The sequence below is a fragment of the Pipistrellus kuhlii genome, unplaced genomic scaffold (genome assembly GCF_014108245.1).
Source record: "Pipistrellus kuhlii isolate mPipKuh1 unplaced genomic scaffold, mPipKuh1.p scaffold_m20_p_31, whole genome shotgun sequence".
Taxonomy (NCBI): Eukaryota; Metazoa; Chordata; class Mammalia; order Chiroptera; family Vespertilionidae; genus Pipistrellus; species Pipistrellus kuhlii.
In genome coordinates, this window is record NW_023425531.1 from 1,908,557 (window position 1) to 1,920,626 (window position 12,070).

The following is a 12,070-nucleotide window of genomic DNA, read 5'->3' on the forward strand; positions in this document are numbered from 1 at the left end:
TGACTTCTCTTTTTTTAATGGAAAAAAAATTAACATCTTGGTTCCTGCAGTTAATTAAAGTTAAAAACAAAAATAGCCCTAACCCGTTTGGCTCAGTGCATAGAGCATCGGCCTGCAGACTGAAAGGTCTCAGGCTCCAGTCCAGTCAAGGGCATGTACAGTACCTTGGTTGTGGGCACATCTCTAGTAGGAGGTGTGCAGGAGCCAGCTGACCAATGTTTCTCTCTCATAGATGTTTCTAACTATCCCACTCCCTTCCTCTCTGTAAAAAATCATAAAAATATATTTAAAAATATTTAACTAGTATTCATTTCCTAATATATAAGAACAACGACTTTTTGGGGGGAGGGCAGTAGTTATCTCTTAACAAAATAAGCAATTAAACAACTCGTACGTTGACAGTGTAATGTGTTATGGGGAAAATAAAACAGAATAAGGAGGGGCATAGGCATGTCACTCTAGAGAAGGTGCCGAGGGGGAGGGGGATCCTCCAGAATAAAAGTGCTACCGAATTACTCATTATGAGAAATTCAAAGGTAACCCGGTGCCTCCTGGGTTTGACCTGGCAGGACAGCTTCTGAAGGTGTGAGGGCACTGGCCTGGCGAGGCTGTTAGCTAGAGCGCTCTGACTCGAGGCCGGGGCGGGGGACCGCGGGGAGGGAGGCCGGGGGGGACCGGGGAGGCGGGAGCGGGGGACGGGGAGGCCGGGGCAGGGGCAGGGGAGACCGGGGAGGGAGGGGGGGCCCGGGGAGGGAGGAGGGGGGGGCCGGGGCGGGTTGGGCGTCCGCGGGGGGGGAGGCCGGGGCAGGAGCAGGGGAGGCTGGAGGACCGGAGTAGGCGGGGGCGGGGTGGGCGTCCCCGGAAAGGGAGGCCGGGCGGGGAACCGCGGGGAGGGAGGCGGGGAGGCCGGGGCCCGGATGGGCGTCCGCAAGGAGGGAGGCGGGGGGCCGGGGAGGCGGGGGCGGGGGGGCGCGCGCGCGCAGGGGGCTGCGGGGGGCGTGTCCGCCCAGGCCCCGCCCCGTGACGCGCCGCGCCTGCCCGGTCGGCGTGGGGAGCAAGCCCGGCGGCGGCGGCGGCGGCGGCGGCGGCCTGAGCGGTGGCCGCGGGCTCGGCCGCGGTGCGGGCCCATGGCGGCGGCGGGCGCGGCGGGGACGGCGGCGGCCCGGTCGGCCGAGGGGCCCCCGGGGCCAGCGGCGGCGGAGCTGTGGCTCAGTGAGTATCGGCGCCCTGGAGGCGGCCGCGCCGCACGTGAGGCCTGGCTTCCCCGCCTCCCGCCTTTCCTCCGGGGCCTGCGGGCGGGCCCTGGGCCGCGGGCGGAGCCGGCGCTGCGCCGCCCCGTCTCCAGCCCCGGCGGACATTCGCGGGTCCCGGGCGTCGAGCTCTTTGGTGCCGAGCTCGGTGCCGGAAGCGGTTTCCGCTGTTGTGAGCCTTCACGGAGGTCCCGAGGGCTCTCCCTGCTCCGTCTACCCCGTTTCAGCGGCGGGACGTGCACGAGGGCAGCTCCCTGCGCTCCCGGGGCTGGACGGCCGCGGCCGCCGTCTCTCCTGCCGAGGACCTGTGGGGAGCACCCTGTGGGGAGCACCCTGTGGGGAGCACCCTGTGGGCGAGCAGCCTGTGGGCGAGCAGCCTGTGGGCCAGGACCCTGTGGGCGAGGACCCCGCGCTGGTGTCCCGCAGAGCCGGCCTGGGCGGTGCTCGCAGTGGCCGCTGCTGAGTGCGGGGTGCCTCCTGTGAGGGGCCCCGGGCCGGGCGGGGCGGGCGTGACCGCCCCAGGTCCCCGAGGACGGGCTGGGGTGGGATCCGCGGTGAAGACCGGGCTCCTTGCATGGGCTCTGCTCGGTGCTGGGCCCGGACAGCTAGCACTGGGTCCTCGCTCACAAAGACTGTTTTCGGTTGATCCATCCAAGCCTCTAACATCACCTTGTTTATAACGGGCACAGGGACGCTTTGTTTAAAGTGCGGTAGTAGGAATTTGTGTGTGTGGTTTTTTTTGTTTTTGTTTTTTTTCCTGGGGACTGTTTCAGTGGATATAGCATTTGAGTGGATAATGGAGGTGACAACATTCCAGACGCAACCACAAGTGCAAAAGCTGAGGGCAGGAGGCGGCTGGAGCGTTCTGGGCTCCGCTGGAGTGCAAAGCTGAGAGAGGCAGAGGCTGCAGGGCTCGTTGGGACAAGTTGTTCCAGGGGCTTGTATGCTGCAGAAAGGAGTTTGATTTTTTCCTGTGATGTGGGGCTGAGGGCTAGAGTGTTGGACTTCAGCCAGAGCATTTGTGGTGAAGGACACCTCTGGAAAGTATCGCCTGCCGCCATGTGGCGCTGAGTTGGTTAGGCCCTGAGACTCAGGGGGGAGAGGTTTAAAGCTCTTTGGAAGTCTTATGGGCTCAGGTAGGACAGAGGCTTTGGGACGGAGAGGAGAGACAATGGAGGAATCGGGTGGGTCCCAGGTTTCTGGCTCCCGGAACTGGAACTGGTTGGTTCCAGACACTTCACCTGGCAGGAGGACTGGTCCAGGAGGGAGACCACAGTTGAGTTGTGGAGGTGGAAGTGATTTTGGCACAGTGAGAGAGAACCTCTCTAGGTTAGTTGGTCGGCCCCAGATCAGGTCAGCTGGAGGTTAGTTTGGGAATCTTCAGTTCATTGGCAGTGAGCTTGGCCAGGGAGGCTGTGAATAGTAAGAAGGCAGAGACTTGCAGACAGAGCATGGAGAACCTCAGCATTTAAGAAGCTGATAGGACCCGATCAGCATGGCTCAGTGGTTGAGTGCTGACCTATGTATGAACCAGGAGGTCATGGTTCAATTCCCAGTCAGGGCACATAGCTGGGTTGCAGGCTCCATCTCCAGTGCAGGAGGCAGTCAGCCAGCGATTCTTTCTAATCATTGATGTTTCCAGCTCTCTCTCCTCTCCCTTTCTCTCTGAAATCAATAAAAACATATTCTAAAAGAAAGAAAGAAAAAAAAGAGAAGCAGATGGGAAAACCTGCCTACAGACAGAGAAGAAGCAGACATTGGTGGGCAGGTGGAAGCTGGGAGTTAAATGGCGAACAGAGACTTAGGCTGGAGTTGCAAAAAGCCCACGTGGGTTGGGTTAGAGGACAGCAAGTGCTGGCCCACTGACCGGACCTGGTGACCCTCGTGGTGACCTGGTGGGAGAGATTAGAGGGACAGTGCCCAGGGCAGTTCTTCAGCTCCCGCTCTCTAGGCCTAAGTGGTCCCAAAGTTGCTAGAGGTTCCAGTTTTCCAGATAGGGCTGGTACCTACATTTTTATGTAAAATCTTTTGAGTTTTTAAAAGCCAGGTTGCTCAGTTGGTTGGAACCTCGTCCGGTTGTGCCAAAGTTGTGGGTTTTGTCCGTGGTCAGGCCACATGCAAGAATCAACCAATGAATGAATAAATAAATGGAGCAAGTCAATGTTTCTCTCCATCCCTCCCTCTTTTCCTTTCCACCTTTTCCACTCTCCCACCCTCTCCTTCCCCTCTTCTCAAGTCAATAACTAAAACATTAAAAATAATAATAAAAGATGACAACTACTTTGAAAATATGAAGTTCATCTAATCCTGGCCAGGCAGAATTAATCTGTGGGGAGATATAGTCTTTGGCCATCAGCCCCTCCCCACCCCTACCCTTTAAAAAAATGTTTTTATTGATTTTTAGAGAGAGAGGGAGAGGGAGAGAGAGAGAAACATTAATCATGTGAGAGAAACATTAATAGGCTGCCTCTTGCATACCCCCTTCTGGGGATCAAGCCCATTACCCCAGGTCTGTGCCCTGACTGGGAATCAAACCAGAGACCTTTTGGTTCCTAGATGGTCGCTTAACCACTGAACCAAACCCAGCCAGACTAAATTGTGTCAATGTGAAATGGAGGAGAGAGAATAGCTAGAGGGAGTTAGACATAAGAGAGGTGTTAAAAGGAGGTGGGCATCGGTGAGCCCCTCTCTGCTTGATGTTGCTTTGGGGGAACTCTGCCTCCTGAATTCTAGGTCCCACTTTAAGCCATTGCAGAGGGGTTTAAAGGTGCTAAAGGTCAGAGCTAGAGCAGAAAGGGTGACACACAGGACTGACACCTTTTGTTCTTCTGAATGTCTGGGGAAGGAGATAGAGATGATTGCACATGCAAATAAATTTGTCAGTACCGCCCCTTTAGTCCCCCTCCCCACACTGAGTGTTAGGGGATGATCAGTGTGAGGAAGGCGGGGATGTCTGGGAATGGCTGTAAGAAACAGAAGGGAGCCAACCTGGACACTTGGGGACAAGGTTTCTCAATTTCAGTGCTGTTGACATTTTGGACCTTATAATTCTATGTTGTGCGGTCCTGTCCTGTGCATATAGTTGATGAGTGGAATCCCTGGCTTCCACTAGATACAATAACACACATCTTTTTCCAGTTGGTCAAAAATGTCTCCAGACATTGCCTGATGTCTCTTGGTCTCTTGGAGGAGAGAGGCAGGATCCCCTGATGCCTCCCGACCTCCACCTAATGGGGACAGAGAGGGTGAACAAGGTTAAACCAGAGTTGTGGGAGGCCGGGCTGGGGCACAGGTGGTGCAGTGCCAGGATAAGGTGGAGAGGTTGTCAAGGCCAGGGCAGCAGGCTGGATGGAGGAGAAAGTCACTTGGGCTGGGTCTGAGGACGGCTGAGCTTGGCTCATTGACTAACCTTGCCTCGTAAGGAGGGCAGCTGTGTTTCCAAGATGGGACTGGAGTAAAAACAGGTGCCTTTTAGGGTCATAGGCATCAGAGGAATCAATACCTGTGAAGTACTTCGAGTAGTGCCTGGCACATAGCAGTGTTAGCTACTATTGTCAGTCTTTTTAGTTGTAAGTGACAGAAAACTAGCTCATATAGGACTCCCAAAAACAGGGGAAAAGGAAAAACATTACACCTAGAATTGGGAAGGAATAGTTCCCAAAGGATCATCAGGAAGCTGTTATCAGAGTTTCTTGCTTTAAAAATACATACAGCAACTTGTGTGCATTCAGGAGTTTCCCCCATGTGGATGACTTTGGTCAGTGTCTCACATGACTGTGTGTGTAACTACCAGATTCCTGTTCACGAAAGCCCTACACACTCCCTTGTATGGGTGTACTACGGCTGGCTAACCAGTCCCCAGAGGTGCACATCTTAGGTGGTTGCCAGTCTCCTGCTATTAAAAGCAGACCAGGCCCTCTGGATCTCTGGGATTCGGGTAGCTGGTTGTGCTGTCAGCAGGCAGTAGCGTAAAGCCGGGTGCTCAGTTAGTCCCTTCCAGCTGGACCTCCTCCCAGCTGGAGTGTCCTGTCTTTTTTCCATCCCCACTTGTATGCCTCCCTTGGGGATTAGGAGAGTCTGGGTGACAATCTATTTATGTTCTTGGAGCTTCTCCAGGGCTGAGTTCAATCTCTGCCATGGAGCCCGGCACAGGATATCCTTCAGCATATGCTTGTTGGATGGCTGCTGGGCGGGAGGAGTCAGCGTGCACCTCCTGCAGATGGGGCCCCCTGTGCAGTGCACTGAGTGCAGTTGGCGGGTTGAGTTCCAAATGCTCCTTTGGGCTCCCCTAAAGTATAGCACAGGCTGCTCCAGCAGGCCAGAGGGCCGGAGGCTTGCCCCTGGCATTTGGGTGCAGGGGGTGGGGATACTTCTTCTGGATTAGTCCTCTAGGATGAGTCATTTCATTCACAATCAGAAGTTTTAAGCAGTTTTTTTTTTGTTTGTTTGTTTTTTAATTAGAGAGAGAGAAAAGAAGGGAGAAGAGGGGAGAGAGAAAAATATTGATGTGAGAAATCCCAGTCAGCCAATCAATCCCTGCATGCACCCTGACCAGGAACCAAACCGGAGGCCCCATTACACAGGATGATGCCCAACTAACTGAGCCACACCAGCCAGGGCTCAACAATTTAAAATATATATATTTTTATTGATCTCAGAGAGGAAGGGAGAGGGAGAGAGAGAAACATCAATAATGAGAGAATCATTGATTGGCTGCCTCCTGACTGCTCCCAACAATCGAGCATGCAACCCAGGCATGTGCCCTTGATTGAAATAGAATCTGGGACCCTTCAGTCTGTAGGCTGATGCTCTGTCCACTGAGCCAAAGCGGCTAGGGCTCAACGGTTTTCTTAATATCTCTTACCAAGTCATCTACTTGAAATGCCTACACACCTTGCTTTTATTAAGCAAATCTATGACAGTAGTATTATTTGTCCGCCCAAGTGCCAGTTAAATAAACTGCCTTGGTGCCAGGGGTAGCCATTCTCAGTGCCCTGATGGGGCAGTGATGGTCCTGAGATGCAGGGAAGGGGTTCTGTGAGTTTCTTGCTGGCTATGCCCTCTTGGGGATTGGCATCAGCAAGTCACTCCTTGGGGGATTGGCATTAGCGGTCTGGGCAGTTGCTTTAGCCCTGTCAGACCCAGTGTCTGTGCTGTGGGTTCATGTTCTTTGGAGCTGCTCCCGACCTGTGAAGCAGCTGGGATTACGCGCTGGGAGACCCAGTTATTTCAGCAGTATGTCCATCTGCCTGGCCAAACCGCATAGCAAAAGATGAATCATTCACTGATGGAGTAAATACCTATGCCAAAGACTTTAGTGCTGGAAGGTGAATGATACGGACCTTCTTGCCTAGGGAGCTGGTGACTTAGTGGCAAGAAAGGCAAGGAAACGAGTCCTCAAAGATGTCCTGTCTTTGTCAAGGAGCTGAAGCCTTTACTGTGAGGAACGGCCTGGAGTCAGGCCGACCTGGGACAGTTATTGTCTCTCCTCTTTGAGCTTTGTGGCTGGGTGGGCTTCTTCACTTGTAAAATGGTGAGACAATAGGACCAATTTCACCTGTTCTGAGGCTGTAAGGGAAGGAAGCCATGATTGGAAAACACTCAGCATGGCCAGTCCTCAATAAGCTCTTTAAGTGTTAAGTGGCAGCTCTGACTATTGTTGCAGTTATTTGAGTGAGACCTCATCCTATCTAATAAAGAGGGAATATGCAAATTGACCATCACAACATAAAAAATGTGGCAGCGCCCACAGTGGAGGTGGGGTTTCCATAATGCAAGTTGGCTGCACCCATAGGGGAGGCCGAGTTCCCGTAACGAGCCTTAATGAGTGATCAGCAGGGACTGAGGGTGCATGGCGCTAGGCTGGGGTAGGGGACCTGAGGCTGTGCCCTTGGCTTGGTGGGCTTGACAGGGGACCTCAGGCCATGCCCCTTACCTTGGCGCCAGGCTGGGGACCTCAGACTGCACCCCTCGCCCAGCAGGGCTTGACGGGGAACCTCAGGCTGTGCCCCCCACCCCAGTGCCAGGGAACCTCAGGCTGTGCCCCCTGCCTGGTGCTGGTGGGGGACCTGAGGCTGCACCTCCCCCCGGGCTTGAGGGGAACCTGAGGCTGTGCCCCCCACCCTGTGGAGCTCGACGGGGGACTTGAGTCTGCCCCTCCCCCCCAACTGGCAGGGTTTGACAAGGGGGGGGCGGCTGGGTCTGGATCTCGCCCAATGGGGGTGGGTTTGGGTCTCGTGCGATTTTTGAGGCACCACAGATGGGCAGGAACTTGACTCTGGGTCCCATGGTGCACCCCAGACTCTGACAGGAGGAAGATTTTCATATATATTTTACTAATTTTCTTTCATCTCTGACACTTCTATTATAGAGAATGGGCAAATAGCAATATTAAAATATTTCCTCTAATCCCCCTTTTTATTATTTTTATTTAAAAAATATATTTTATTGATATTTTTTTTTTTTTTTTTTTTTTTTACAGAGAGGAAGAGAGAGGGATAGTTAGAAACATCGATGAGAGAGAATCATTGATCAGCTGTCTCTTGGACACCCTCTACTAGGGATGTGCCCACAACCAAGGTACATGCCCTTGCCGGAATTGAACCTGGGACCTTTCAGTCCGCAGGCTGATGCTCTAATCCCCTTTTAATGTGCACGAATTTCGTGCACGTGGCCACTAGTGATAAAAATAAGAAACACACTTTATAGATCTCCCACCTGCTTGGCCTTGGGAAAGGGTTTGGAACATGACTTAGCCTCACAGAAGCTTCTCCTTTCTCTGGAAAAGCTGGTGCCAGGCTTGTCCTTTCACCTGCCTCTGGGAGGGCGGTGAGGGATGAGGGCTAGATCTTCCAGGGGGCTGGGCCTGCCTGCTGTTCTCTGCCTTGAGATTTATCACATGTTGAGTGCCGAATGCCTTTGAGGTGTCAACCTTGACCTTGTAGTGAATTGAAACTTCAGGAAGCTTAAATGCTGTAGGGTTTTGTTAGATGATTCACATCTAACACTCCTTTAATCAGATTTTCTGAGATAACCGTGATGAGAGCCGAGGATATGTTTTTCCTGGGGTTGTGTCTCTCATCTCCGAAGAATGAGCTCCATGGACCTGGAGATTTAAGCAAAAGTGTCGAAAACTTATTACAAGCAGATTCAGACTCCTTGCAGGGGTCAGGGCCCAACAAGGGGCTGCCGTTAAAGCCTTGTAGTCCAGGGGTGTCCTAATATATTTGTTACAAGCCTGCTCAGTGTCTGTTGTCACCTGATTGATTCCCTCAATTGTTCTTGCCCAGCAACAGACCCGAACTCTCCCTGTTTCTGTGTGTTCGTACTCCTTATTGCTGCAGGCCGTCCCTTGGTTTCCCATGCCTCCCACTTTGAGTTCAGAAACGTTTTATGATTTCTGCTTGGTTGGTTCCTGTGATTAGGCTGCCAAACTGCCATGTCTGCCTCTGCCTATGTTCCACTTGCCTTTGTTTCCCACTGGACTTGCCCAGTCTGCCTGCATTTCAAGTTAAGCCTCTCGGCTGCTTTAAATAATTTGTTCATGAGTAACTTATTTTGGATTTATGGCATTGTGCTAAGCTCTGTGGGGAATATATGGCGTCTGGTTTTAAGATTTTAAAAAAATATATATTTTATTGATTTTTTACAGAGAGGAAGAGAGAGAGAGAGTTAGAAACATTGATGAGAGTCATCGATCAGCTGCCTCTTACACGCCCCCTACTGGGGATGTGCCCGCAACCAAGTACATGCCCTTGACCGGAATCGAACCCGGGACCCTTCAGTCCGCAGGCTGATGCTCTATCCACTGAGCCAAACCGGTTTGGCATGGTTTTAAGATTTTTATTCTCTATAGCTGTAATAAGGCAATTGTACATATTTTTAAGAGGAAAGGCTGAGAGTGTGTATTACAATAATGATAAGATTAGCTCTTCTTTATTTTTATTTATCTATTTATTTAAATATGGAACGCTTCATGAATTTGTGTGTCATCCTTGCGCAGGGGCCATACTAATCTTCTCTGTATCGTTCCAATTTTAGTATATGTGCTGCAGAAGCGAGCACTAGCTTTTCTTTATTGATTACTTAATATTTGCTGCTGCACTGATCACTTTATATACTATCTTATTTTTATTTATTTATTTTTTTTCACATGAGGATATTTTTCCATTGATTTTTATAGAGAGTGGAAGGGAGGGGAAGAAAGAGAGAGAGGAAAACATTGATATGTGAGAGAGCCCCAGCCAGGGCAGGTGATGGAGCCTGCAACTGAGGTACATGCCCTTGACCTGGTCCATAGGCCTACACTCTATCCACTGAGTCAAACAAGCTAGGGCGAGATACTATTTTCTTTATTTTTATTTTATTTTTACTTCCCAAAGTCTATTTTATTAAATTATTATCTCTGTACATATTTTAACATTACCCCCCATTCCCATACATACCCTCCCTCCCCAGAGTTTTGTGTCCATTGGTTGTACTTATATGCATGTATACAAGTCGTTCGGTTGATCTATTATCTCCTCCAGATCTCCCTACCCTCCCCGCTGTAATTTGACAGTCTGCTTGTTGCTTTACTGTCTATCTTTTGGTTCATCAGTTTATAATGTTCTTTATTCATAAATGAGTGAGGTCATGTGGTGTTTCTCTTTCATTGACTGGCTTATTTCACTCAGCATGAGGTTCTCCAATTCCATCCAGGTTGCTGCAAATGATGAGAATTCCTTTTTTATGGCAGCGTAGTATTCCATTGTGTAGATGTCCCATAGTTTTTGGATCCAATTATCTGCTGACTGGCACCTAGGCTGTTTACATATCCTAGCTATTGTAAATTGTGCTGCTATGAACATAGGGGGTGCATATATCCTTTCTCATCGGTGTTTCTAGTTTCTTGGGATATATTCCTAGGAGTGGGATTACTGGGTCAAATGGGAGTTCCATTTTCAGTTTTTTGAGGAAACTCCACACTGTTCTCCACAGTGGTTGCACAAGTCTGCATTCCCACCAGCAATGCATGATAGCTCCTTTTTCTCCACAACCTCGCCAACACTTGTCGTTTGTTGATTTGTTGATGTTGGCCATTCTGATAGGTGTGAGGTGGTACCGCATTGTTGTTTTGATTTGCATCTCTTGGATAATTAGTGACTTTGAGCATGTTTTCATGTGCCTTTTGGCTTTCCTTCTGTCTTCTTATGAAAATATTCTATTTAGGTCCATTGCCCATTTTTCAATTGGATCATTCATCTTCCTTTTATTTAGTTGTATAAGGTGTCCATAGATGTTGGAGATTAAACCTTTATCAGTGATAACATTTGCAAATATGTTCTCCCATACAGTGTGCTTTCTTGTTGTTTTGTTGATGGTTTCTTTTGCTGTGAAAAAGCTTTTTATTTTGATGTAGTCCCATTTGTTTATTTTCTCTTTAGGTTCCATTGTCCTAGGGGCAGTATCAGTGAAGAAGTTCTTTTGGCATCTGTCTGAGATTTTGCTGCCTATGAATGCCTCTAGTATTTTTATGGTTTCTCGTCTTATGTTTAAGTCCTGGAGATACTATTTTCTTTAAATCCTATGACTATCCCGTGAGAAAGGTACTATTTTTCTAACTTCTCAGAGAGCCCAAGGACATGTGTGTAATAAGGGGTGGAGTTAACGGGGCAGGTAGAATGGACCTTCAGAGAGGGAGAGACAGCTCCTGGTTTCTGTGGTGGGAGAAAAAGATCAAGGGTATCTTTTTAATTTTTTCTAAATATTTTTATTGATTTCAGAGAGAAAGGGAGAGGAAGAGAGAGACAGAGACATCCATGAAGGGAGAGAATCATTGATAGGCTGCCTCCTGCATGCTCCCTGCAGGGATCGAGCATGCAGCCGGGCTTGAGTCCTCACTGGGAGTTGAACTGTGACCTGGTTCATAGTCAACACTCAACCATTAAGCCACACCGGCTGGGCTTTCATATAGAATCTGTATTATAGATCAAGGGCATCTTTATGAAGAAGGGGTGTTTGAATTGGGACCAGAAGAGTGGATAGGATTTTGAAAGATGGAACCTTAGAGCTTTAATGAAGAAAAAGGTGAGGAGTATATGGATATTGATAATCGATTCCTTTGCTTTCCTTTGTCACCTTTTTCACTTAGAATGGAAACGTGGGTGGGAAGATAGGTGAACATGTGCTTTGAGTCTCACTGTTGATCTGGGGAGACATGACTTGCACATGACATGAATGTGCCTGCAGTCAGGCAAAGGCAAACTAGTCAGCCGCTGAGTCTTGAGTAGTCAGGAGGGAGGAGAATTACCGTATTTTTCGGACCATAAGACGCACTTTTTTCCCCCCAGAAGTGGGGGGAAAAAGTCCCTGCGTCTTATGGTCCAAATATAGCCTACACATATACTTTAAAAAAAAGTTTTTTTACTTGCCCGGCTCTGTGTGGTCTCTGTGTGCTTGCCCGGTTCTAAAATGGTTCTAAAGGCTGCTGTTTACTTTACAGGGTTGATTACATGTGTTTATGACTGTGATGTTGGGTTTTAATGCACATAAAATATTTTAGGACACTATGTTTCAGAATCTTTTTTTCTTCATTTCCCTTCTCTAAAAACTGGTGCGTCTTATGGTCCGGAGCGTCTTATGGTCCGAAAAATACGGTAGTAGGGGCTGTAACAGTAGGGGAGGAGGTTTTAGGGAGGAGATGGAAATTGAGATGGTTTTAGAACATCCGAATACATCAGAAATCGGATCCTGAGAATGTCTGTTTTCAGGGTTGAAAAGAGCTGCTCCGCCGGGACCAGTAGGTGTCGTTGGAGAAGGTGGTTGGCCTTGGTGGGCCG

The 12,070-nt window shown here is 49.8% G+C and overlaps 1 protein-coding gene and 1 non-coding gene across 4 annotated transcripts in view; one reads left to right on the forward strand and one right to left on the reverse strand.

The window, feature by feature from the left end:
- Positions 1-1,112: 1,112 nt before the first annotated feature.
- GGA2 (golgi associated, gamma adaptin ear containing, ARF binding protein 2) overlaps positions 1,113-12,070 on the forward strand; it is a 43,082-nt gene continuing 32,124 nt past the window's right edge. For all 3 annotated transcript variants that reach the window (XM_036460126.2, XM_045589357.1, XM_045589356.1), the window contains exon 1: positions 1,113-1,212. In XM_036460126.2, the coding sequence (XP_036316019.2) occupies positions 1,128-1,212 (85 nt within the window). In that variant the 5' untranslated portion in view covers positions 1,113-1,127. The remainder of the gene's footprint in view (positions 1,213-12,070) is intronic.
- On the reverse strand, positions 9,208-9,314 carry LOC118731674. The gene has a single exon (XR_004991932.1). It is a non-coding gene; the product is annotated as a U6 spliceosomal RNA (small nuclear RNA).